Source organism: Trichoderma gamsii, assembly GCF_001481775.2.
Source record: "Trichoderma gamsii strain T6085 chromosome Unknown Scaffold_5.2, whole genome shotgun sequence".
NCBI classification, from domain to species: Eukaryota; Fungi; Ascomycota; class Sordariomycetes; order Hypocreales; family Hypocreaceae; genus Trichoderma; species Trichoderma gamsii.
In genome coordinates, this window is record NW_020171342.1 from 408,870 (window position 1) to 434,487 (window position 25,618).

General features: G+C 48.3%; 10 protein-coding genes across 10 annotated transcripts; 4 read left to right on the forward strand and 6 right to left on the reverse strand.

Annotated features, from left to right (window-relative positions):
* Positions 1-188: 188 nt before the first annotated feature.
* TGAM01_v202050 (hypothetical protein) lies at positions 189-1,388 on the reverse strand (the record flags this gene model as incomplete). Its single annotated transcript, XM_018800281.2, has 1 exon — positions 189-1,388. The coding sequence occupies one exon, from the start codon at positions 1,386-1,388 to the stop codon at positions 189-191; it is 1,200 nt and encodes a 399-aa protein (XP_018666423.2).
* A 2,070-nt stretch (positions 1,389-3,458) lies between these two features.
* On the reverse strand, positions 3,459-5,129 carry TGAM01_v202051 (amidase; the record flags this gene model as incomplete). The annotated part of the gene is made up of 1 exon (XM_018800282.1): positions 3,459-5,129. The coding sequence occupies one exon, from the start codon at positions 5,127-5,129 to the stop codon at positions 3,459-3,461; it is 1,671 nt and encodes a 556-aa protein (XP_018666424.1).
* A 956-nt stretch (positions 5,130-6,085) lies between these two features.
* On the reverse strand, positions 6,086-7,001 carry TGAM01_v202052 (hypothetical protein; the record flags this gene model as incomplete). Its single annotated transcript, XM_024548907.1, has 2 exons — positions 6,086-6,784; positions 6,852-7,001. Coding segments are annotated over 2 exons (849 nt in total), but the record flags the coding sequence as incomplete, so codon positions are not given.
* A 1,457-nt stretch (positions 7,002-8,458) lies between these two features.
* On the reverse strand, positions 8,459-9,034 carry TGAM01_v202053 (hypothetical protein; the record flags this gene model as incomplete). The annotated part of the gene is made up of 2 exons (XM_018800283.2): positions 8,459-8,670; positions 8,737-9,034. 2 exons carry the CDS (start codon positions 9,032-9,034, stop codon positions 8,459-8,461), a joined length of 510 nt encoding a protein of 169 aa, XP_018666425.2.
* A 2,551-nt stretch (positions 9,035-11,585) lies between these two features.
* TGAM01_v202054 (hypothetical protein) lies at positions 11,586-13,626 on the forward strand (the record flags this gene model as incomplete). Its single annotated transcript, XM_018800284.1, has 3 exons — positions 11,586-11,682; positions 11,748-11,975; positions 12,128-13,626. The coding sequence occupies 3 exons, from the start codon at positions 11,586-11,588 to the stop codon at positions 13,624-13,626; spliced, it is 1,824 nt and encodes a 607-aa protein (XP_018666426.1).
* Positions 13,627-14,302: 676 nt separating this feature from the next.
* On the forward strand, positions 14,303-15,492 carry TGAM01_v202055 (TfdA family Taurine catabolism dioxygenase TauD; the record flags this gene model as incomplete). The annotated part of the gene is made up of 2 exons (XM_018800285.1): positions 14,303-14,402; positions 14,468-15,492. 2 exons carry the CDS (start codon positions 14,303-14,305, stop codon positions 15,490-15,492), a joined length of 1,125 nt encoding a protein of 374 aa, XP_018666427.1.
* A 3,032-nt stretch (positions 15,493-18,524) lies between these two features.
* TGAM01_v202056 (hypothetical protein) lies at positions 18,525-19,466 on the forward strand (the record flags this gene model as incomplete). The annotated part of the gene is made up of 1 exon (XM_018800286.1): positions 18,525-19,466. One exon carries the CDS (start codon positions 18,525-18,527, stop codon positions 19,464-19,466), a length of 942 nt encoding a protein of 313 aa, XP_018666428.1.
* Positions 19,467-20,388: 922 nt separating this feature from the next.
* On the reverse strand, positions 20,389-22,395 carry TGAM01_v202057 (hypothetical protein; the record flags this gene model as incomplete). The annotated part of the gene is made up of 3 exons (XM_018800287.1): positions 20,389-21,865; positions 21,949-22,118; positions 22,186-22,395. The coding sequence occupies 3 exons, from the start codon at positions 22,393-22,395 to the stop codon at positions 20,389-20,391; spliced, it is 1,857 nt and encodes a 618-aa protein (XP_018666429.1).
* Positions 22,396-23,388: 993 nt separating this feature from the next.
* Positions 23,389-24,213, reverse strand: TGAM01_v202058 (CFEM domain-containing protein; the record flags this gene model as incomplete). Its single annotated transcript, XM_018800288.1, has 1 exon — positions 23,389-24,213. The coding sequence occupies one exon, from the start codon at positions 24,211-24,213 to the stop codon at positions 23,389-23,391; it is 825 nt and encodes a 274-aa protein (XP_018666430.1).
* Positions 24,214-24,932: 719 nt separating this feature from the next.
* TGAM01_v202059 (hypothetical protein) lies at positions 24,933-25,580 on the forward strand (the record flags this gene model as incomplete). The annotated part of the gene is made up of 1 exon (XM_018800289.1): positions 24,933-25,580. The coding sequence occupies one exon, from the start codon at positions 24,933-24,935 to the stop codon at positions 25,578-25,580; it is 648 nt and encodes a 215-aa protein (XP_018666431.1).
* Between the last annotated feature and the right edge of the window lie 38 nt (positions 25,581-25,618).

A 25,618-nucleotide genomic window follows, 5' to 3' on the forward strand; every position in this document is an offset into this window, starting at 1 on the left:
AATAAGCATCTATCCAAGGTCAATGATTGGCTTCATCAAGCCTTTCAGTGCTAGATCTCTGCAGCCGAATTGTGTAGTCACAACTACATGCATCCCATCCATTAGCTACTGCATGATATTTTTTCAAGTTAATAGAATTACAAGCTTTCATGAGACATAAAGGGATCATCTAGATTGACACAGTATGTTCACCTATCCGTCATGATGTATCGCCCAAGTACAGCCTTCATGACCGAAGCAGCCGTGGCAGCAGCATACCGTTGCCACAACTCATTTCTGTGACTGTCGGCGTAATCACACACGCCCTTTACAATAATACAAGGAATCTCATCCCATACACCTGCCCCCTCCATCTCAAGAGCAATTACGTTTTGTTCGTTAGCAATTTTGTCTCGATGCTCACCAGACTTCATCACCATGTTTCCAGAAGCTATACGCCCAATAAAAATTTCAGGCTCTTCAGGTGCGCCTCTTGTCTCCAAATCCGATCTACTCACCAGCTGTGTCTCATCACATCCAAGTTCAGCACAAGATGTCTGGGCTGCCTTCTGGCAAAAGCCGTCGGGTTGGGTATCACAGAAGTTACAAGCCTGTGTGCCTCTATGCTTGTGTCGATATGTTGCTATAAAAAGCCTGTCTTTGTCAATCCCAGGATACTGGTAGTTGAATCGTCGTCGCTTCCGTGCGGCTGCACTCTGGATGTCTTTCAAGTATAAGCATGCCTTTTGCCGTAGTTGATCCCTTATACGTTCGGTCTCAAAGCTTTTCACTAGGCTGCGGATGTTCTTATTTGGTCGACCGAGACTGTCATCGACGGTGTCTTTAATCACAAATGCCTTGTGATATTGGTCGCCTAGATCATACTGAACAGCGGATTTGCTGATAACGACATCACCTAGGTGGATTTCGTCTTCTCCGTTCCATGGCACACCGCCGCAAATGCCAACTAGAAATGCTAGCTGTAGGTTGGAGTAGCTTGACCTGAAGCTTGCTGCTGCTCCAGCCGCAGCAATGGTCCCCATATTGGGAAGAAGAACAAGCACAACATTGTATTGTCCCATGCGGCCGGTTGTGTACGTGTTCATGTCGCCGCGCGCGCGACCATATGACTCATCTTCGTCCCAAAACTGGTCAAAGAGAAGAGATACCACATCGTATTCGAGTGGTAGCGCGCAGATGATTGCGATCTGGAAATCTTGTCGACCACGTGGTCGACCTCTATTCATCGCGATACCTTGGCTTACAGCTTGGGAATCCGAGAGATATGCCTGATCTTGCCGATACGGCAGTTGATTATGAGCTACAGCCTGACCGCTTGTCGCCAGATTACCATCCGGGGGTATATTCCCTTCATCCATTTGAGATGAGATGTCACGAGGTCGGTTCATACCCTTCCCAGTGGTATCGTCACGAAACACGGAAACTTCAATTTAGAAAGAGTCAGTCGGTTTTTAATTAGATCTGGATATTTGATCTATTGCTTCGTACCATGGTGATTGTTAATAGTATAATTACCGGCACCAGCATATATGATATGTCCCTTGCCGTTATACTGATGGCCGGTTGCACCAGAGCTGTTATTCTGAACGTTACTTGGCCAGGTTTTTGTAAGATCTGACTCTTGTACGGATGATTTCACTTGAGACATCTTCTCAATGACACCATTGAGCTCGAAAGTTTGGCTGCAGCCTGGTTTCAGGGGCCTTTTGCTGAACAATGTCTCAAGGTCTCTGAGGATGCCAAGCATAAGTACTTCCACATGGTGCGACTTGTGGTTCGTTAAAGGTCGCAGAATAGTGATGTAACATTCCAAGACAGTTTGACCATTCGGAATTCTCGTCTCCTTTGCAACTTGAGTGAATATGTTTTGTAATTTCTTCACTTTTGATTCGAGTCCAGCAGCCAAGGGCTGAATGGACTCGCTAGATGCTTCGTCCCAAATTATATTATTGATGGCATGGTTCAGAACGTCTTTTGTTTGAGGCAAACAAGCATTAACTTCGACGAACTCAGTCGGAAGGTCGTCGAGGTGTTCGATTTGATATTCGTATTGAGAGATTATTTTGCCAATTGTTGTTTCCGCGGATTTGATGAGTCTGAAGGGGTTGTTCTTGGCGTTGAGAAGATTCCTATCGGCCTCGGGTGGATTGTGTTTTACTAGTACTTCGGGGAGATCATTGTTAATGTCCACCTTAGTACCCATGTTGCTGTCTGGCGACGACTGGCAAGGCAAATATCGGGAATGATACTAGTTGTCGACAGTCAGCTTCAGATTCTTACATCTGGCCATTCGTGGATGCTAGTACCTCTTACCTAGGAGTCTCTACAAAACTCCAGATGCAACGATATCTCTGGCCCCTAAGATGTCTGCTCTCTAAATGTTTCTTGGTGAACATATACTCTATATTCACTATACACGATAGCTAGTCAGACGAACAGCAAACGGTAAGGGAAAGTCGAATATGCGGCGAGCGAGTGAATAGGGCGTTGTCTAATGGTAAACGAGCGGGGGAAAGGCAAGGCACACTTGGGGAGAGCGGGGTTTAACAGACGAGGCTCGCGTACGACGTTATGTCAGCGGTAGGCTTTTGAAGGGATGTTTATTTCAACATTTAAGGATTAGCGTTCTGCATCTTCAGTTTCGGTGTCCAATACAGACGAATGAATGGCTAGCCTTGCCGCAATAGCTCTCATCTATGGGCTGTGTACATGTACTCATTTACATAAGACCCCCTGCCCTGTAATGGTGGTCACATGCAACTAAGTACATACTCGTGTAGTTGGCTTTTCCTTGTCCAGCGCGCCAACTTGGATCAACCAGAGGCGGGACGGCCCGAAGCCAGAAAAGCCTCCAGACTCTACATAAATGGTCGAATTAGTGCTGGCAAAGTAAACAGTATAGATAAGTAAAGCATCCATGATGCTCCGCACGGAAACGGATGCATCCGGCCAATCGTGTTAGCTGGTGTCAGTACACGTATGTAGGATTCTGTAGCCTTGAAGGCAATAGTGGCATAGCGCCTCGGGACTGGATTTCATTGAGTTGAGGTCGAAACAACCTGGAAGGCAGCTGGAGCGCTAATCTGCTAGTGACTCCACTCCCGCCAGCGCATTGACTCTCCCGAGAGCTGATCCAATGTTCTATCAGCAGAGCCGCAACGCTCAGTTTGTACATGGCGCCCATGTAAATGCGCAGCAGCGTCACGTACGTAGACGCCATTTACGTTGAAGCCTTGGAAGAAATGAGGGGTTGAACCATATGTTATATGTGCCTTAGGTATAGCACACACAGGAGGCGCGCATCTTACTTATTATAAATCTATATACTATATGACCAACATTCGAGAGAGTCTTATAACCAAGCATTCATATACCAACATGTTTATTATTCTTCAAGCAAAATCAAGCATTCTTTATCAATAGAACTTATCGCTTATCTAGAGTGCTCGCTCACTCATCTACAACTCCAAATTCCCATTTGTATCCTGTCTCTTTCCCACAATGTCTTTCAGCTCCGTCTTTGGCTGAATATAAGGAATAATCGTCCTGCGCACCATCGTCGCCTGCTCAAACGCATACGCAATTTCAAAAAGTACCTCCTCACTGAACCGCGCGCCCGTAAAACCCAGCCCAAACGGCTGGTTCGGACCCTTGATGTTCAAAGTTCCAAACTCATTCTTCTCCAGAGGCGTGTCGTCGGGCGTCCGTCCTACAGGCACTGAAATGACCGGATTGCCTAGAGGAGCTGCAAGCTTGCTCAGATATTCCGTGGGCAGGACTATAGCATCGAGAGAGTACTTCTTCACCGCGCCGGCGATTCCCTGAGGGCCGGCGAGCTCTGCCTGGGCCGTGTAGTTTCCCCACCACACTGGCGAGGTATTATCGTAGCCTCTGCTGATGCCTCTGTCCCAAGAACTGGTGTTTTTCTCGGGATACCCTTCACGAGCATCGTTTTGGATGAATTCGCGTAGTTGAACCATTGTAGTGATATTATTAGGGTTCGTTTTGAGCTGCGAAAAGTATCGAGGTATGTTGGCCATTATGTCTGGGCCTGTGACAAAGGGGCTGTATTTGCTGTTCAGCAAGTCCGCTGCGCCAGGCAGGATGATGTCGTCTATAACTTCAGCACCCTGAGCTCGCAAGACGTCCACCGCAGAGTCGAATATCCCAAGCATATAATCGCTAGGTTTGTTAGGCCCCAGTTGCACCATATGCCGAGGGACGCCAATCCGCCTCCCATGCAGACCCTTGCCCTTACAAGCAGCGACATAGTCTGGCACTTGATCTCCAAACGGCGATGCAGACGTGTAATTGTCGTGCTCGTCAGATCCAGCAATGGCCGATAACAAGTACGCCGCATCCTTGACCGTTCGCGCCATTGGTCCAACGGTATCCTGGTGCTCCGAAATGGGAACGACGAGATACCGCGACGTCAGCCCCATGGTGGGCTTGATTCCGACCAAGTTATGCTTGCTCGATGGATCCGCAATGGAACCAGTCGTATCGGTTCCCAGTGCCGCCCAGGCCAAACCAACCGAGGCCGCGGTACCGCTGCCAGACGAAGAACCATCGGGGTCCATGTCGGGGTAGTACGCGCCGATGCACTGCCCGCCATACGCAGACCATCCCTGGGTAATATCTCCACGAGCACCAGACCACTGCGCTAGATTAGCCTTGCCGAGAATAATGGCGCCAGCCTCGCGTAGCTTGCGTGCAACTGTGCTGTCCTCTGGGATTTCGGCGCCCAGAAGCGCGTACGACCCAGCCGTGTTGTTCATCTTGTCGGCCGTGCCAATGTTGTCCTTGATCACGACTGGGATCCCGTGAAGCGGGCCGATGAGATTTCCAGAATATCTCAAGGCGTCATGATGTGCGGCGATGGAAACAGCATCCGGGTTGATCTCGTTGACAGCGTGCAGCCGCGAGTTGACTTCGTCGATTCTGGCGGTGTAGGCCCGGATCAAGTCCACGCTGGTGAAATGTCCGGCATTGAGGCCCGACTGCAGCTCATCCAGCGTCGCGTCGAGCAAAGAAGGGAGTTCGACGCGGCCACTTCCCGGGGCACATTGGCTGAGGGGAAGAGAGTATGCCAATAACATTAAAACTTGTAGAAGGTGTCTGGCAGCCATTGTTAATTACTGTCGCCCACGGCGGGGGCCTTGTTCTTGTTGACGTGCAGGCTCTTTGCGATTCTGGGGTTGTCGCCATTTATTTAGAGACGAGGTTCATATTGTGGGGGTTTTCCCAAAGTCGTTTCCTGTTAGCTAGGTAGTTGTAACTAACGGTAATTGTACCCGTGATGGGAGCATCTTACGTACGAGCCTACATACTTTCCCGGGTAGCTCGAGACCTAGCTAGCCTTAACCCTACGAAACGAAGACCCCAATACTAGAAGCCTAAGAGTTAAAACGGGCTAGCTGAGACAACGCCTGCGTCTGAAGCTCTTAATTGTAATTCCTTGGCGGCAAAAAAAGAAGCTGACGTGCTCTGTAGCCGCATGTTTATCACATGAAGCCAAACATATTGTTCGAGAGTCTTAAATCATTAGTTCCCGATTGTGAGAGACGGAGAGAGTGTAAACAAAAAGGCTAGCACGAGCTTTTAGGAGATGAAGTCCCACCGATGCCTAATGGCGAGGTCATATACCTGTAGTAGCCAGTATATATTTCTCCGTTACTGCTAGTGGACACCAATGAGGAGGCAGGAACATGCCACCGCATCATGCGTATGAGGCAGATAATCGCCCGAATTCCTTTTAATAGGAGGACTGATTATTTCGAAAAATTGTAGATACCTAGACATACATGAATGCCAGTGATATTGCTGACTAAACAAGGTTCTAATAATTACCTAAGGTACCTATGCTTTAGCTTAGTTCATTCACGTCCAAATACAAGATACCTGTAGGTATGTACATAAGTCTTAAGTTCCCACTGACACCGGAAATAAGTTATATACCTAAGCAAAGATATATTGACAGTTACATTCAACGATGATGGATTATAGTTAAGGAAAGTTCAAGGATCGACGGCAAAAGATCGCATAGGACATGTTTCCTGTGTACGTTGTAGTGATGGGATCTTGGTTAAGCGACCATCTCTAATACATATATATATAACTGGCAGATATATGCCTTCTCTTGATCACGAATATTCGAAAGGATGTTCCGTATTCTCTGCATTTGTATGACCTCGGTGTGTTGAAAGAAGAACCAAGGAGCGATGGGAGAAGATGAACTCCTGTGACCCACCTCTGTACATGTCTCACACAATATCTTTTCCATGCCTAAACGCGTCCGGAGCTGAGACCAGAGGACTATCATGTCTTGCGGAAACAGGACAGAGTAGGCATGATCGACAATACCAAGTATGATAGCGGCTATAGCAGCAGCTATTGGAGTCGCAAGCGAACTCCCGCTTCTGTAAATCGGGTATTCAGTGCCTAACTGTAACTGGCAAGATGGGACGCCTTGGCCCAGCGTGCAAATCCAGCGGCCAATATCAAGTCTGAGGTTGTAGCCAGAGGGTGGGCCTTTGCCGTCTGATGAACTGATCTGGATCACATTGCCCATTTCATACAGCGAGACAGGCCAGGACAGACCTGCGTCACCACACTCGTTGCCCGAGGCTGCAAAAATGATGACACCGTTCGCTTGTGCCTTAAGGATAGCGTGGTAGATTGGCCTGAGTACGTCATCGTATCTAGGGAAACAAAATGAAAGAGTAAGGATATCGACATGATCTTCGCTCCTAGGATCGCCCTTTTGCGAGGAGTGAATGATTGCCTGGTGTGAGACTGGGATTAGCGGAATAGTATATGACGTGGATCTTCTTTGCCATGGTTGTACACACTTCAGCGATCCGTTGGATATCAACATCCAATATGCATCTTGAATTAGTGACTTTGCAGATGCGTAGATCAGCGTGCTTGGCCAATCGCAGGAGCAAATATGCCACGTGAGTTCCGTGGCCGTCATTGTCGTGGTGGTTGGCCTCCGGAGGCCAGCAGCGAATTCTGTCACGCTGTTGGGAAATATAGGCATTTTCCAAATCGATTCCCGTATCTAGCACGCCGATTCTAATTCTCTTATCTTGTGATTCTGCTCTGCTTGGTAGCTGATCACTGATTGCATCGAAACATTTGAACCATTTTCGACCGCTTCTTATCCTGCACCGGCCAATTGTCAGTCAATGACAGCATATTCAAGCAGATATACAAATATAAGAATCTTGATATGTGAAATTTACTCTTCTTGATCAACAAAATCGGTGGTATCGAAAAGTCTGCCTTCGCCATGTTCAACTATAAGAGTATCCGCTTCTGATAGGCGAGACTGTGGCCGCGACGGTCGGTGGGGTAGCTGTATCGGCGAAGAAGGTTTAGTCTTGGGATTTGTGCTCTAATAAGGTTGTGAGAGTAACTCTACTCATGGGTATAGAGACACTGAGTTCAATACGAGCATCATGATGTTCTCGAGAGGACCACCGCCACCACGTACCTGGTTAGTTTGTCGCTGGGTCCGAGCGAAGTGATCCAGGATGGGGTCTTGCCCAGGTAGGCCTATAGCTGCTTTGTATTTCCATTCTTGCCCAGGTAGGCCTATAGCTGCTTTGTATTTCCATTCTTTCCATTCCTCCCATCTTTCTTTTTCTTCTCCTTCTTCCCATTCTTCCTCAACAATAGAACGGTTCGACATGCAAACCAAATCCGTAATTCCTGTCGCGTCGCTGCCTCTGTCAGAGCCGTCCTCGAAAGCTAGGCTTGTCTCCTGTCGAAGCTCATGTAGGCCACTCGGATATGATGCCATGGAATCGCCGCCCAGCAGTCGCCTATGACTATCATCACCGACCTCGCATTGTGTATCTTCGCTGGGCTCGGCCTCCTCTAGAGTAGGCATTATCTCGAAGGCGAGGTCCTCAAGGTGATCTGCAATGTGCTCGTGTAGGAATCGACGGATCTTGTCGGGGTCGCTGCTCGCGATCATTGGCTCCAGGGTGTCGGGAACGCACTCACAAGGGGGCAGCAGTACTCTTCATCGCGAACAAGGAACCTTTGCTTATCGCTCGACAGCGTGTCGAGCTGTAGATTGGTCGGGGGACGCTGATCTTTATGGTTCGCCGGGTCCTTCATGTGCCGCACGAAGCTCTCGTGGTCGTTAAACTGGAGCACATTCTCGTGGCCGACGTCGCAGTACCAGGTGCTCATGTGTATCTTACGGTGCCACTCGGGCGAGTGGAATGTTATCATGTGGCTCATCCAGTCCTCCATGTCGGCGAAGAAAAGCATGGGAGAGGTACAACCCTCGGAGAGACAGACGTAGGGCTCAGTGTCATCGTCCAGGTGGTCCCTGTCCGAAAGCACGGCTGGCGTCTCTTCATGGCGCATTATCTGCAAGAATTTGCTTCGGCGTATAGCCAGAGACGCTCCCAGCTGATCGCACAGAGAGCGCCGAGCATCTTTATAGTAGACAGGCCTGCTCCGAGAAATAACTGTCATCATCCCGGTGGAAATGAGGCGAGAGGCTGTCCTCGTGACTGCGTAACGAAGACCTGCGGATGACAGTTGCCATGAAGTGAAGTTCGCCGACAGCCATCTGGATCGCATCCCTGGCTTCGTCTTCCAAACCATCCTCGCTCGGGCCATTTGGCTTGACACTATCGGGGTTGTCAACTGAAAAATTCATTGTTAGCGTATTCGAGCTCTTGGAAGCGTCGCAGATCCGAAACGCAGACTTACGATATACAAGATTCCTGACGAGCATTTGAAGCAAATCCACGACCATCTCCTTGATATCGCGGTGAGCGTGCAGGCGCGTATCGAGGGATCTGCTGGGATCGTCCGCGAGAGCGCCAGTGTTGTCGATCCAGGCATTGAAGCTCCTTTCAATCTCAGCAGTGCCCAGTTTCGAGCTACTGCTTTTGTCTTCATGGGTCATTTTCCTGAACTTGTTGCCATATGTTGACTTGAAACGCCCGGAAAGTGAGTCAAGGATCATTCTGCACTCAATAACAAGGTTGTGAATATTCCGTGACATCCAGCCCTTGCTCACCTTGCGTGGCCATGGTCAAATGTGCTGTGATCACAGAGCACTTTCGCGTGAGGTACTATCTCTACGTACCTAACCTGTCCGGCTTATAGAAACCTGGTACGGGTTTGGAAAGAGAAGGAGAAGAGCGAGAAGAAAAGTGAGTTAAATAGCCAGCATTATAAGCACAGCAAATATACTTACTGAGCTGAAAGGTCATGTAGCTGAGAAAGTACCCCACACAGTTACAGCGCGACTTGGAGTTCATCAAAGCGATACTTGCCCGCGAAGTTCTCGCTAGGCCCGACTCCCATCTTTCGTTACCGGCCCGTGCTTTTGTTCAAATTGGAGAGGCGTCGGCTTTGCTGAAACTCCCAAGGCTCTTCCTACCATGCAAATTCTGGGGTCCTGGCCGAGCGCAGTGAGTGGTTTGTGGCCCTCCATCCACTGTTCAAGCGGGCTCTGCCTTCTGAACAGCTGCTCGCCGAGGATAGGGCAACCCTCCAGCGCTGAAACGATATCACACCAATCTGCCACACCATCCGTGCTGTATCTCTTGTGTTTCCCAAGCGCAGCCTCGATTGCGACCGTGAACAAACAGATACGACAGCGTTCAAAGGCTCTAGCCTCGCTGCTAGAAGTGTTTGGGACCATCGTCGTGGAAGATGGGCCAAATTGGGATTTTTCAGTCTCGCTTCTAGCTTGTTCTTGATCTCGTTGCCGGCCTCTAAGCGCATGGAGGCTCCCTTTGGCTCCCATAAGTCCCGTGACAAGATACACAGCCTTCTTATAGTTGGTCACTTTTGTGTAGTTTTGACGTCGGAGAGCCCCATGCACTGCGAGATATACAAGGGCGATGGGTAGAAATACTCCTTATTAACGCTGTCCAACTTGTACGCGTTGTTCTCGTGACGTTAGCCTGAGATGCCGCCTACGATCGGCAGCTGCAAGCGCGTAGAGATGGTCGAGCGTCATAGCAGGAATGATGATCTTGTAAGATGAGTGTCGTGATGCCTGGGCTTATTCACGCTGGTTTTGTGGATGCATTTTCCGAGGGTTCAATGCTGAGAAGATGACATGCATTGCAGTAAACTATACTTAAGGGAGCTGCCTTTTCCACCATTGGTTGTATTACCACCACTTCCATCAAAAAATCACACGAACCCCTCATTATTATCAATTCTCTGTACAACGGCAGAGCGGTAATTAAAAAGAACCAAAAAGAATGGAGAGGTTGTCTGGCACCCTAGGCTATAATCTAGCACGTTAGCTAGGTATAGGCTACTACTTCAAGTGTTGCATTCTAGCCGTATACTCTGTTAAATACAATATTTACTGTTCGCATTAACTAGCCATTTCCCTCTAGGCAGGCCTAGTCTCCTTGAACAATATCACAACAATTCAATTGTAGTACCTGATCTCCTCTATGCTACCGGAAAAGATTACTATTTCTGCGGCACCTCCCAAAGTACCATTATCCCCCCGCAAAGGTCAAGATGCCTCGGCGGACCATAATGGTATAAAACTCACTTGGCCCAATCCGTCATTCAGCGCAGCTTATTAGAACTCTCTCTATGAAGTGAGCCACTGCCTGCATGTTGAAATGATTTCCATAGTAAAGTATACTCCTAATTGCCTACGCCTTTAGATTGTTATTAATTGATAGAACAGCTGTAAAGAGGCAACTTACTTGTTGAGGCCGTCTTTCATGGATTGTCGCATATTGGTAATATTCCGGTTCGGAATAGCGCCCCAGATCCGGCATTCGATCTGATGTGAGACTGTACACTTCAACTTTATTTTCTGTGATCCCTTCCTATCTCACTTTACGATTGATAAAAGATTAGCTAATGATGGTGCTTGCAAAGTAATTTTAGATCAGCGCTACGCTATCCAAGCTGCGAACGAACTACGTTGTACAAGTAAAAAGAGGCTCAACCGATGCAGTATTGTGTTTCTGTGCCTTGCACTTCCTATCAATGGTTGAACAGTCTGTTTTCTTGATAATAGCAAAGCAACTATCGCATAAATCATCTCTCTGTGAACAAGCAATTAGACAGATGTCCAACGGTATTTCCCGATAAGAGAAGATAGGAGAATACATATGGTGTATGCCCTTGATTTCTGAACTGAGATATCGCGTGATACTACTTCCATAATTCTTCAACCTCGTTGTCTTCTTGTCTGGCATTTACCTCGGTCCAATTTCGTTGAAGGTTAGAAGTTTACATTCTGGGTAAACTTTAAAGTCAAAGTCGCTTTGCATTGACCGTCGGACTTTGAGGTGGAGACTAAATTCTGACTTTGGTATACCGCCATGCTCGGTTCAGTTTAGATTTAAGCGAATCATCAGACTATTGTGCTGTCAACGCTCAATCAATAGTAATCAAGCATCATCTCTATCCACACTACTCCACGCCCGCATGGGATAGCATGTGTTAGTTGGTCGGCACATGTATATATGATAATCCCTATTCTGGGTGTTCTGGATTCCTTCTCTCTACATCCTCTGCTCTTATTCTGTTCTAAAAACCACCCGTGTCCTCGATTTTTATTACAAATGGAGTCCTCTGGCGCAGACAAGGGTTTCTTTCAACACCCTCCAGCCCTACCAAACCAGTTTTACGATGATGTAACCTTCCAGCGCTGCTTCAAACGTGAGAATCCGACCGCTACCATCCTCTAAATAGAGAGATTATCCGTACTAAACAGACATATATAGTCTTTTTGCCAACCGATTTGAGAGATGAGATTGAGCCAGAGGTTGCAAAACTCGGCCAGGAAGTCTTGACCGACAGGATATTCGCCTGGATCTCAGATGCGGAGCGTAACAAGCCTTACTTGCGGGGCTCCGGCCGATCTGCATTTGGAAAATGGAAAGGAGAGCTCGTCATGACCGAAGGATGGCGCAAGCTACAGGAATTTGGTTTCGCAAAGGGGCAAGTCATCAGTACATCTACATGCTAGTTCCGCTCTAACTGAAGAGAAATAGTTTTGTTGCCGATGCCTACGACGCCCCTTATGGCCGATTCTCGCGCAATCGTCAATTTCTTCGTCTGCTTCTCTGGGAAGGCTCATCGGCAAACGTTACATGTCCCACAGCGATGCAGGATGGCGCCGCTCGAATGCTCCAGTTGCATCTGACCACTCCAAGTCTATCGTCCAAGCTGTCGGAGACAGAGAAGAGAGTTTACGAAAGCGCATTTCAGCATCTGATCTCGCGAGATCCCAAGCGCACTTGGACCAGCGGCCAATGGATGACTGAGCGGCGTGGAGGAAGCGACGTGTCTTTGTCCGAGACGACGGCGGTTTATCGTCCAAATGAAACGAATGCGCTGGCCTCCAAAGAGGATGATATCCCTCTTGGTCCATGGAGCATCAACGGATTTAAGTGGTTCTCCTCTGCTACTGATTCCAACATGACGATTCTTCTTGCGCGCACTCCGGCTGGTAAACTCTCGACTTTTATCGCGCCGCTTCGAAAACACGATCCTTCGGCTCTAAACGAGTCCGGAAACCCTGATCCAAGCGGCCAGTGCCTCAACGGAGTGCGTATTCAACGTCTCAAGAACAAGCTCGGGACTCAGTCTCTGCCCACAGCAGAGCTCGTGCTGGAAGACATGCGTGGATGGCTCATTGGAGATGAGAACCGTGGCATTCAAGAGATCTCCGTGCTGCTAAACTTGACTCGCATCCACACAACCAGTCAAGCTGTCGGATACGCAGGCCGCGGTCTAGCAGTTGCTCGAGCGTTTGCACGAGTGAGAGAAGTTGGCGCTGGAAGAGGCGCTAGAATGAGACTAACCGACAGTTCGCTGCACATGAAGACGCTGGCCCGGATGACTGCAGAGTACAGGCGGCTGATGCTGCTTCACATGTTCACCGTCTATATCCTGGGGCTCTCTGAGCATCCGACGGAAAAAGATGCGGATAAGGGATCAGCATCAGCATCAGCGCTACAGGCATTAACTCCCGCACTAAGGGATGTAGCGCCGCTATTAAGAGTCCTTACGCCGGTGACCAAAGCATATGTTTGCAATTCAGCTCTGACTCTGCTCTTCTCTTGTATGGAGTCGATTGGCGGTGTTGGCTATCTCTTAAATGAAGAGTCAGAGTATCTCAACATTGCGCGGCTGTACAGAGACTGTGGCGTACTGCCGATCTGGGAGGGCACAACAGATGTGCTGAGCACCGACTTCATCAGAGCACTAAAACGCCCCGAAACTGGAGTGCAATCAATAGATGCACTGGACAATTTCATCAGGCAGGCGTTTGCGTTCCGTGGAGATGCCGCGGCTTATCGAGACGTAGTGCAAAAGTGGGACAAGGTGAAAACTCGTGTCACTAAAGAGTCACAAGCCGATCTCGTTGGAAAAGCGAGGGACCTGATGTGGTCTGTGGCGGAAGTCTTGATGGCGGCCTTGCTGCATGCTGATGCAAACAATAGCGGCGGTGCAGCCGAGCGAGAGATACTCCAGCGTTACCTGGAAGATAAATTCTCGGCACCAGAGCGGGTTAGCGTGACGACGAGGGAGGAGCTGGTAAGGGATTTCTCGATTGTCTATGGAGAGGAGCATGTGAAGACGACTTCCCATCTGTGAGCGATGTCACCGAGACATGAACTCGGTTGAGCTTCGATCTATAGATGTGTTGAGAGGTTTTCTGTTAGTCCCAGTAAGAGCGAGACAACTTTGGAATATTAATCACGTGCAAATAATAAGATGAGCATGATCAACCCCTTCTGACGGCATGGCAGGTAAACGACATACAACTAGGATGAGTACATCACGGACAATCGATCGTTCGTAATGCCGAGAACTCTCCGTTAAAGTTTTCGAGTAACATTAATAATCTCAATCTAATACCCTTATCGTTTGACGTTATTATTAGTAAATTGACATCGACAACGCGTAGTTGATCTGTCTTGATATGACAGGCAAGGATAGCGTCCCGGTGGCGGCTCCTAACAGCGCCTTTCCCAGCGAGCTTCAGTTGATAATGCTAAACGCCAAACCTATTCCGGGCAACAGTACCCCAGGTTTGGGGCGTTGATGGCTCCACAAGGCGGCTCTCAGTTTCGATCGCATTCTCAAGACACAAGCAAACCATCTAAACGCCGAAACAGATTCCGAAGAGGCTCAAAATTATAGTCTAGAGCAGTTAGAATAGTATTTAAGGCTGGGATTCTGTCAACTAATAGAAGAATGGTGCTACGCAAGAGTAGACCTAGAGTTGTATACCATCGGATCTCCTATTGCGAAATAACAAGACAATAAAATGGCTTCCCACGTCAAAGTCGAGCCAATAGTCCATCCAGAGGGCAGCAGCATCAGTTTTGGAGCCAATATCTCTGACATTGACTTGATAGACTCGTCTGGTAACTAAATCTGCCTGACTATAAATTCACTAAGCGTGTATCACTGACACTGGTCTTACTCTCAGACGCAGACATTGAGATCCTCGCAAAGGCCTTTTACAAGCACCACGTCCTGGTGTTTGAAGGCCAGGAACATCTATCGCCACGAGCTCAGTATGAGTTTACACAACGTCTCAACTCAACTGTTACGACTTCTTCTCGACACAAAGACCAACTCAATGGCAAGAGCTTCCTCCTAAGCCCAGACCTTAACACAGTTCCGCACCAGCCACAAGTCCAGATTATTGGCAACGGCTTCGTTCGTGAGCACGAGGGCGCCAAGAACTTGAAGCTGCGATACCCGCATCATCGCTCGTCGCACTCCACCGTCATAGAAGACCAAAATGCACTGAATCATACCCGCTTCTACCGCTGGCACATCGACGCTGACTTATACGGCGCGCCTCCGCCTATTGCCACCACGATCCTTGCCGTCAAATTACCGAAGAGACGTATGCAAACCATTCGATATGATGATGGCACCGGTGACGAGCTGGTGGCTCCTCTTGGGACGATTGCATTCGCCAGCGGAGAAGCCATGTACGACCTGCTGTCAGAAGAAGACAAGGCATTTGCGCGATCTACCAGGGTCGAGTATGCTGCTCATCCGTATCTGTGGATGGCATCAGCCAAATCGCATCCCACGGGCCTTGGACTCGTCTCTGAAGGCAAAGAGCTCGAAGACGACGAACTGCCGCCTGTCGATTCGACCTCTATCCAGGTCCTCCCCATGTGCTGGCGAAACCCGGTAACTGGTCGACTTGCGCTGCAGGTCCACGCATCTGTTGCGCGACGACTGCATCTTGCAAACGGAGAAGTTATAGATGATTTGGAACGGGTTCGTCGTATCTTGTATCGGTTGCAGAGACCTGGAATAGCGCCGCAGTTGGTTTATACACACGACTGGGAAGAAGGAGACTTTGTGATTTTTCATAACCGAGGGCTTATCCACTCGGTGGTTGGTACGCTGGCAGATGATGAGGTGAGAATAATGAGGCAGTGCATAATTGCGGGAACCGAGATGCCACTGGGTCCAGATGATCTTGCGTAAAAAGTGTTCAGACAGGTACTTGTAGCCAATTTGAGGGTCAAGTTATGGGTTGGAATAGCATATAGTGGGTGAATGCTGACCTGTTATATAGGCACTTGTGTAGATGAGGTCAAGGGCAATGGAAGTGTATCTGATAATAGAGAAGGGGAAAACACTGCACGTACATGTAAGTATGCGTCGCTCTTTATAAGCATACACATACACGCTCTTGTGCCTCGTGTGTCAGATAAGTGGCCTGGCACACACTTATAATAGGACAAGGGCGAAGATCTTTTTCTTGTATTGCATTGGGGCATCTTGCACTTTCTAGAAACGAATTGATCAGTGGTAACATACACTAGCTGTATGCCTTCTCCTCCAATGCTTAATAAAATGGGATGAAATTGCTGCACTTTGTGTTATCTACTTTGATACAATTGAATTGCTGAGCATACCCATTCAATAGTCATTCAAAAACCTCTGTTCAACATCTTAATTTCTAACTTTTGTTAGCGCCGACGCCAAGGCTGTCTCCGAATTCTAGGATAGGGACTGATGGCAGCTTTGCCAGCCCAAAGGGAGTTGGTTTTAACTGCAAACAGAATGATATGATGCCCTTGCATGGCTCCATCTTGAGCTATGATCTCTAATCTCTCAGCAAGGACTCACAAGATTAGGTCTAGGTTGTAATGACGCTGGTATCAAGCAATATCTCCACTGCGAGTACTAGCGGTTATAGTGTCGATACTCAGTTACTACTCTCCACGGATGACGGAATACCGTCTTTTACTCCTCAGTGTAGCAATCTGTCGAAATGATCGATCCCGAGCGCTCAGCTGCCCATCCAAGGTGGGCTCGAGATCGGCATCAAAAATTGCAGCGCATCAGTCGGCCTATCGCTCACTCAGAAACTCAAAGGCACAAGCCAAGGGACATCGACGTGGACGCAGCGCTAGAGTAACATGGTCTATTCGTGTTACAACATTAACATTAACCTTACAATGGTTCCTTCAAAGCAATATAATGCGGAGTTACGAGTCATGGGAACTCATGTTAATATCATGCTTCAGGGATGGCGATGTTCCATTTGTGAAGCAGTGAATGCCGCATTTGCCGTCTCCTTTTCAGTGCCAATAGACTTTAGGTAGAGATACGGCACATGCAGTTCGTCCTAAGGATCAAGTGCAGGGATCTGATGAAAGCTAGGGGATTTGGTCAGCGCCAGCGCTAATGCAGGGGACTCTGGTTTGCCGTTTACAAGTACATTGCTTTTGAAGTGATTCGCAAACAATTGCTCAATGCGCTGGTTATTGACTATGATAGGAAATTACTACTTCTAGGAGCCCTTCATCATCCAGAGCGTGCAGCCGTGTTAATACAAAACAGCGGCGTCAACATCCTCTATGCGCTCCTTCAGGAGTTTGGCCGAGGGTCGCCCCGCAGCCGTCGACTAACTCGGGAGCTGCTAAGAGGAACAGACGGAAACTAACTAAAAACAGCAACTATAACTATCACTCGGTATTGGCAACGCGGTAGTCGTGATGGGTATCATGTGTTTTCCATGATCTTCTGGAAAGAAAATGATGTCGTTATAGCATTCGCTCGCCCAATAGACACAGAGTACTGCCACCGCCCGCATACCTAACTGAACAACTAAACACTCACATTAGTCATGGTTGTCTCACACCGCTTACCAGGCTACCTACTTCCAAGTCTCATACTACAGCACTGGCAATGTTCGTTCGTCGCAAAAACATGCTTCAAATCAATACATAAAATAGGTAGTTAGTCGCGGGATGACCCAGCCACTGTCAGCATCTTGCATATATAGTGCGCTGGAGATGGCTAGGTATTAGAAATAGCCAGAGTTGGAGACCAGGAGTCTCAAAAAAGGCCTATAGATAGTGCCAGTATACCTAGCTTCTATTATTCCTCCGCCTATTCCCGACGAAATCATGTCAGATTTAAGTAATATCAACATGCCAGCAAAACTAATCAGGACCATAAACAGGCGTCCAACGATGTAAGCTTACCCAGTTGAGCAATGTTGCAACGTTACGATAATGTCTTGCATTCGTGGTCACTCCAAACATGTCAAGACTATTGGGTCAACCAATATTGATTACCTGGTTGAGCCAGGCTGCGAGAGTCCCCCGTGTGTACAGCACAAGAACCAATCGTCAGGCGATAACGCGCACCCGCGCGAATGGCGTGGATTATCCTCCGACATAGCCCCCCTTCCTGGTCTTCCTTATACGAACAAGGCAACAGGTCGGAATATATTAGCAAATGAGGTTGAAGTCTAAGGAATGTGCATGCGGAGTATACCCTCTTGGGCTTAGAGCATTATCGGAAAGAGGCAGATGGTTGTGACAACCAAGGAAAGCAGTTAGCAAAGCAGTATCTTTTACAAGTCATAACCCGGTTGCCTTGCGTGGGATCATAAACCCAGCCGCGGCATTAATATCAATTACGTTTAGCGCCGTTTTCTTTTAACTATAGACAAAAGCTTCCAAGTTAAAACTCTAGCTTATAAAGGAAGCTAAACTAGGTAGTCCACTCGTCAACTAGCTCTTTGCAGGTAATCGTCTGGGATCGGGGCTTCAAAGTTGTACAGCTGCAAACTCGTAGAACTGCAATAATTGTTGCTATGGAGTTATTTAGCATTTGCTGATTAGAATTGGCTACTTAGAAATAGTTACTCTATAAACAATACGAAAAGCTTAGGGCATGTTATTTTTAGCGTTCTTCTTCTTAGTCTTTCGGCAAACTTGAAGAAATGTAGAACCCGAATGACTCGATCCTGGTTGGCAAGAATGTTGACTCCTAGTCTGGTTACCATCGATGCCAAGACATTGGTCAGAAAGCGATAAACGAAAACAAACTACCTTCCTTACTTGGAACTGAGCGAATGTACCAAGCCTTGTCCAAGATCCTCTATGAAGCACGCTGATATGGGAGCAAAAGTATATATGGAGAGAGGGATCTGCACTCCGCCATGATATTGGAAATTGACCACCAGCACAATTACAGCTGTTCAATAAACAGACAAAATGGCTTCCAAGATTTCTGTCCTCGCTCTTCTTCCTCTGGCCCTTGCCAATCTTGACAAGCCTGTCATCCAGCCCAACTTTCCGGGAGGTGGTCTGGCATCTCTAGGCCAGGGTCTCTTGGACAACTTGAAGCCTACTCAGTCGACTTCAGACGTCTGGGGCGCTGGCTGGATTCCCGCAGACTGCAAGTCTTTGGTTCAGGGTGCCGGACTCTCGCCAAACGATATTACACCTTTCAACATTCACTACACCGACTGCTCTCAGACCTGGACGTTCTGCCGACACAAGGACTCCCCTCTCAGCCAGACTGACATTATCGACCTCTTTGGCCGTGTGCCCGTCCGCATGAGGGACTACATTCGCCACTACGTCTTCATTCCCGGCAACAAGTCGGCCGGCTCCAGCGGTGACAACACTCTCATGGTTGGCGACGTCGACATTACCGTCTTCCTCCACGAGATTGGCCACAGCTTGGACTCCCACGCCTTTGACCCTTCATACGGCGTGCCTTTCTCCACCGGCAACGTCTGGATCTCCAACTATAACCAGGACTCCGCCGTGACAGATAGTTATGCCCAGAGCAGCCAGCAGGAGAACTTTGCTCAGGAAACCGTCGTTTCGGTGTACGACAAGAACGTACCCGGCGGCATTGGCAACATCCAGCCCAACTGGCAGGCCATCTTCCACCAATACGCCACCCTCGAGGGATACATTGGCGACACCATCATCCCCGGCGGCACATGCGTCAACCGCCTCACGGACAGCCAGCCCGTGACCATGAGCAACTCTGCCAAGTTCCGCCGCACCTTGGGCCCCAAGCCTACGGTCTCTTTGAGCCCGGATGTCAAGGAGATCAAGCCCATTCCCATGGCTGATTCCATCAAGATGACTTCGTTTGATGAGCATGGCAAGCCCAACGGCACTTATGTCATCAACCTTTAATGGATGCGTGTTATGATTAGCGCACTTGATGAAATTTATAATTCATGTAAATGTTGGTATTAAATTTACCATGTTGATAGTTATGATAATGCAGATAAATATGAGTTAATATGTCCCGCATGAGTTTACCTCTGACTGAAATAAGTCTCCAAACACCAAATGTTTTGAGAATGCTCGTGCGAGAGGAAAGCGGCCTACATACCCTCAGCAAAGAGTAGATGGCTTACTGTGACCTTGTCGTGATAAGGCTTTTGAACTTGTGTCTTCGGTAATGCCTGAGCTTGCATTGTCGATAACAGAGTCAAAATGCGGCGGGCGTGGTTATTAGTCTTAGTGGCTGTTTGTAGCACATTAGCGCTCTCAGCCTCCAAAACCCTCGCCTCCATGTCCAGTAGTAAGCTCTTCCTAAGAGATACGACTTACGATCTTCTACCGGATGACTTATCCTTCATCAAAATTCGAGGCAGTTGGGGACTCGTAGTCTGCAGGAATGGGCGCAGGCTCGAAGCTCGGCGGCATCGCAGGCATGTATGCATAACGAGCTGGCGTGGGACAGCGAACTAACTAGGTGAAGATTACTTCTACAACCGCTACGATCACGCTTTTCCCAACAAAATTGACCAAGATGCCAGAGTTTGTAACCCAACAGGACGTCAATTTCAGTTTCATTTCTGCTCTAGCGCAGTGATTGATGAAGTCATCAACGATCAGTTACCACTCATAGACCAGTAACAGGACGTCTTACTACTTTCGTAATAACAGAGATCACAGCCATAGCGAAAGATAACCTGGCTACTTCTCTACTCTATAACAGCTTTTAACACCATAGCACTAGAACCAAAAATATATGTTATGAATACAATATTGCGCTTAATAGCTAGCAAAATAATAAACTATCAGATATGCAGCAGATCGATCTGCTCTAAAAGATAGGGCCTAAGCTTTGCTGCGGCACAATCTCAAAGTTGTCATAGATGGCTCCTGTTTTAAACACGCGCGCGCCAACTACACCAGATGAGAAAGTGCTGTCGCTCTGAGTGATTTGAGCGCGGGACATGTCATCAACGTAAACAGTCAGAGTGTTTCCCGACACAACAACGCGTATGTGGTGAATCTTGTTGGCCTGGATATCCATCTTGGCGTTCTTCAACTCAGTCCAATTGTTTTGCGCGCGGCCGAGCGTGACTTGGGTTTTTTGGATACCAAGATAGTATCCTGAATAACTATCAGTGCCCTTGCGGACGTTGGAGGCGCGGAAGATGATGCCTGCGTTTCCATCGGTAGAAGTAAGAGTCACATCGACGTCAACGGTGAAGTCCTTGAAGGAGGTGTTGAGAATAGCCTTGGCGGTATTAGCCTTGGGGACAGTCATGACCCCATTGCGGCCATCGAAACCGCCGTCCACAATAGTCCAGCCGACCATGTTCTTTTCAAAGCCATCGTATACCATTGGCGCAATGTAGATATTGTCAAATGTTGCGCCGGTCTGATAAACGCGAACGCCGCAGCTTCCGGCGCGAAAAGTGCCGTCTTGGACGGTGATTCTCCTGTCGCTGCGCGAGTTTAAGCTGATAAAGATGTTGTCGCCGGCTGCTTCAACAATCACAACATACTTTTTCCCGGACTGGATATCAGCCTTGACGCTGCTGAGCTGTTTCCAGTTGTTATCAGCTCGGCCGAGGGTAATGGACCCCCCTTTCTCGGCGCTGATGCCGACATAATAGCCCTGGTAGGCATCAGCACCACGGCCGGGGTTGGATACACGAAAGATGAGACCAGCATTGCCGCTTTGGCTGGATAAGGTGATCTCAGCCCTCATGATAAAATCATTCATCTGGGCGTCGACAATAGCCTTGCCGCCTTGTGAAGTGCTACCGACCAACGCCTTTGTATCAGCTGAGTATGTGCCGTCGGTGACATTCCATCCAGCCATATTTGCTTTTTCGAAATTGTAGGTGCTAATCACAGACACACATGCATATGTGTTTGCCCACATGCCGGAGCAGTTAGGGCCCGCTTTCCTGTTCCAGCTCACCAAGTCTTTGACTGTGATACCGCTCTCGCTTGCGACAGTATCACACGACTGCCCTTCTTTGATCAAATAGAACTTGCTGCAGGTATCTATTATATCAAGCTGAACGGGCGATGGTGTCGGGATACCATTGCTGGGCTTTGTAGGGGTGGAAGTATGGCCAATGATGGAGATGCACACATAATTCTCGGCCCATAGCCCACTGCATTTGGTTCCTCCAACGCCTTTGTTCCAAGAAACAAATTCTTCAATGGTAATTCCGTTTTTATCCGCAATACCTTGGCAGGAATCACCGCTCTGAACAAGGTAGAAGGCGTTGCAGTTGTCAACCATTCCAGTCTGGGTTGGGGGGGGAGTTGTGATGCCACTATGCGATCTAATTAGCATCCAATTCTACTAAACACCCAGATTACAGCATCTGCCCTAGTAAAGAACAGAAGAAACACTCACTTGTTAGGCTTTGTTGTCGTGGCAGGCGGCGGTGTGGCCGATTTGGATGTGCTGGTAGGGAGCAGGGCCGAGGATTTTGACATTGATGAGACAGGGGGCTCATTTGTGGCTTCAATACAGTAAGACCTCCCAATAATAAAATTGCTACATGACTCAGCTATCTCGGGATTCTAAAATGATTTTGTCTTAGTTTCCGCATAATAGATTTAGGGCTTTAGAGATGATTAGTCCACTCACCCAGCGTAGCCAGTCATTGTTGTTAATAAGCAGCACCGATGGCATATCCTCGCATGAAATGCTTCCGTCATCATTGTCATACCAAAAGGTACAAGATTTGGTGGTGGAAGGGTCAAAGGGATACTTCGGCGATACGTCTCGGCGGACCTTAGGGTGAAGCATCGTAGCCTGTACGGCAGCTGCCACAAAGACCAGCGTTGAGACTCGCATTGTTTGAGCGGGAAGAGCCTAACGGAAAGGCAAAAGGGCAATGAACTTGCTCGTCGAAGACGACGGAAGTCAGTTCTCTTTCACTTAAATAAGGCACTTAAATAAGGCATCGCTGCTGATGGAAATGAGCAAATATAATTTTACAGTCCGTCAAGCATGTGGAGAGGGCAACTGCTGCTGCGGAGAACATCCTCCGTACCCAGCTTCCTGTTTGGCGAATTTAATGTCGTTGGTTGAACATTTTAACAGAGTATCTCGGTCAGCATGAGTCAAGCAGGTAAAAAAAACCGCTACATGTTGAAAAACTGTTACGATAAAAGTATTCTTATGAGGCTTGGCTCGGCTTGGCTTGACTTTGAAAGTTACATACAGGGATTATGCGGCTCGGAACAATCCCCAGTTAGACCAACGTAAGAAGCAACCTCATGACCCTTGCCGATACGACCTGTTGGAGGCTTGGATACATGCCAGGGGTTCTGTGAACTCTCAAACTCGATCCGAAGTGGTGCGTTTTTCCATATTGACTCGCCCGACCATCGCAGCTTGCCCGAGATATGAATAAAAAAAAAACTAATCACGCCGAATAGTAGAGCCGTAGCAAGCCGATTAACGCTAATGCTCAGCTCAGGCAGGCTTCACAGATGAGACGATGATGGGGAGATTGTCCATTCCTCTTGAATGCGACCTTGCGTTGAGACCTTTGAGCTTTTCGTTTCCGTGATTCGGATGTATGTATTTCCATTGCATCTTTAGTTAGTTCTAGCCATCTCAACACATTGAAACTTGTAAATCGGAGGATATGTACGGTAGAGGCTGGGTTGTCCATAGACCTACCTATCCTGGACAAAATTGTAATCCATAAATGGTGCTTCTCGTCTTCATGCAATATTTACAAAGGATTGTTACGTTTACGTTTTAGAAAAAAAAAAAAGAACATTGCTCAGAGACGCGTGGATAAAGCATTTAAATTTGAACGCATCAATGAATCTAAAACTAAAAATACACCACGTTCGTCCATACCAAGCCAAAGTTCTTCGTTGCTCCAGAGCTAGCTTTGCTCGACTGAGCAGCACCGGCTGTACGACTGCTAGTACCAGAAGAACTCTGAGTGCTTGAAACGGTGCTCTTTATGCCAGTGCTGGAGGATTGCCCTGGTTCTGGATTTGCCTTGGCGGCCTTGAAAACATTGAGGCAATCTTGGCCTCCGCAATTCTTCTTCGCATCACCCGTACAGGCCATGTTGCAGTCGATTGTGTGCGGCGCCCATTCGCCAGCGACTGAGCCGCCGCACCAGCACTGGTTGCCTGCCTTGATGCCTGCATATTGGTAGTTGAGACGATAGCAGGAGTCCTGGCACTTGGCAATCGTGAGAGCGGCATCTCCGCTCTTATCGCTGACGAGCTTTTCGAGGATTGGCCGGTCTGGCCTGTCGGCATAGCAGCCGAGCTCTTCCCATGAGGTTGGAGAAGGCCGCAAAGTCGTCGTTGATGTTGTAGTGGTGGTGGTGGCGACCTTTGTGCTAGAGGTAGTTGTAGACGTCAACTGGCTCAGCTTCTGGTGCGTCAAGACGCAGTACGAGGCCACTATCCAGAGTTTGTCGCAGTTGACGCCCACAGATGGATTCCACTGGGCGAACTCCTCGGGCGTAAGGTTGAAAGAATCTCTGACTTCTTTGCAGGTTTTGCCGCCGGTGTTGCTGATCCAATCGGCACAGTCTTTGGTTGTGGCAGGGTCATATTGCAATTCGGGGTAGGGCGTCGCGACGCAAAGCCGCGAGCCTAGAGCCACGACTGCAAAAGAAATAACAGCGTTCTTCATGATAGAGACAACTGCGTAGAGGCTGAAAAGACTGAATGGAACAAGTGAAGCGAGCTAGAAAGAGGTCAACGAGAAGGGGGAATGGCCTGCGTGTCGTAGCGTATAGTACATGTACTTGATTTCTCGGCCTTCTCCCGGACGGCTGAGTTTCAGCGGGAGCGATCTAGACAAGGCTCCCCCATGCAATTTGTTTTAGCGTCGATGCGACTGACTGTTAGACAGATATAGATGATTACTAGAGCAAGGGGTAGCTAGCGTTGGTTCTTAATTTCCGCTGCAGTCGGTTGTGAAAGGAATAAGCTTAAGTTGAAGCATTTTCCTCGACTCTTCGCCAACAACTACATGCACCCAATCATCCAACTTTGGAAAAGAATTACTTCTCTTTTGACCTCTCTTTGTAACTGATTGTTTTAAATAGTTTACATCCTGAAGCTTTCTTCTCTTTAACAATAAGCAGGTACTTGTTGTTGTATTCCATTCATCCCACAACCGTAGGAGACGGGCTGTTGGTCAGATGCGATTCTTCAGCAGAAGTGGAGACGCACTTAGCAAAGGTTCCTCGCCATTTACGGACGTCAGTGTAACTTCAGACGTATAAATTCGACAGGGTAAACCTCCAGCTGCAAGTTCCGTTTCCATCCAGAGCAGACTCCGTCCAACATCCAACAAGCCGTTAAGCTTAAATTAATGCCTCGTACCTATTTCCATCCAACGCGCCAATGAAAAACTTTTGCAAACTACCATCCGAGCTCCGCTCACAGATTTGGCTCCTGACCATTGATCCACACCGGACTGTCCAAGTCCGCTTCAAATTCGTCTTGTTGCCTGATCTCAGTGACGGAGCCGACTTCTTTGAGGCCATATGGGATGCTCCGCCTGCGTTGGTTTATGCAACCTCACCTACGCCGGTGCCAGCCGCACTCCATACTTGCCGCGAAGCCCGCCATGTCGTTGCCCAGAAATACGAGCGCGCCTTTACCGGTGGCACTGAGCCTCGGTATGTCTGGGTCAACTTTGACCTGGACACCATCTCCATTGGCAAGTCTCGCTTCACGTGGATGGGACCGGAGGCACCGCGGATCCGTTGGCTGAAATTTGCGCGTGAGATGAGCTCCCATTACATTTCTGATGAGCAACCGCAATTGCGGATGTTCACCAATTTAGACGAACTCACCATTGTCCGACATGATGCCGAGACGAGCTGGGATGATTCGGACGAGCTCCTCTACTGGCCATGTCCGACAGAGAGAGTGTGGTTCATCAACGCGGAGACGGATGAGAAAATAAGCTGGGCTGAAAACCAAAGAAGATGCGATAAACAATGGGAAACCTTTGTAGCTCAGAATGAAGCAAGAGGCAGTGAGTGATAAGGAAAAGAGCTTTAAAAAGTAACAAGTGCTGTCTA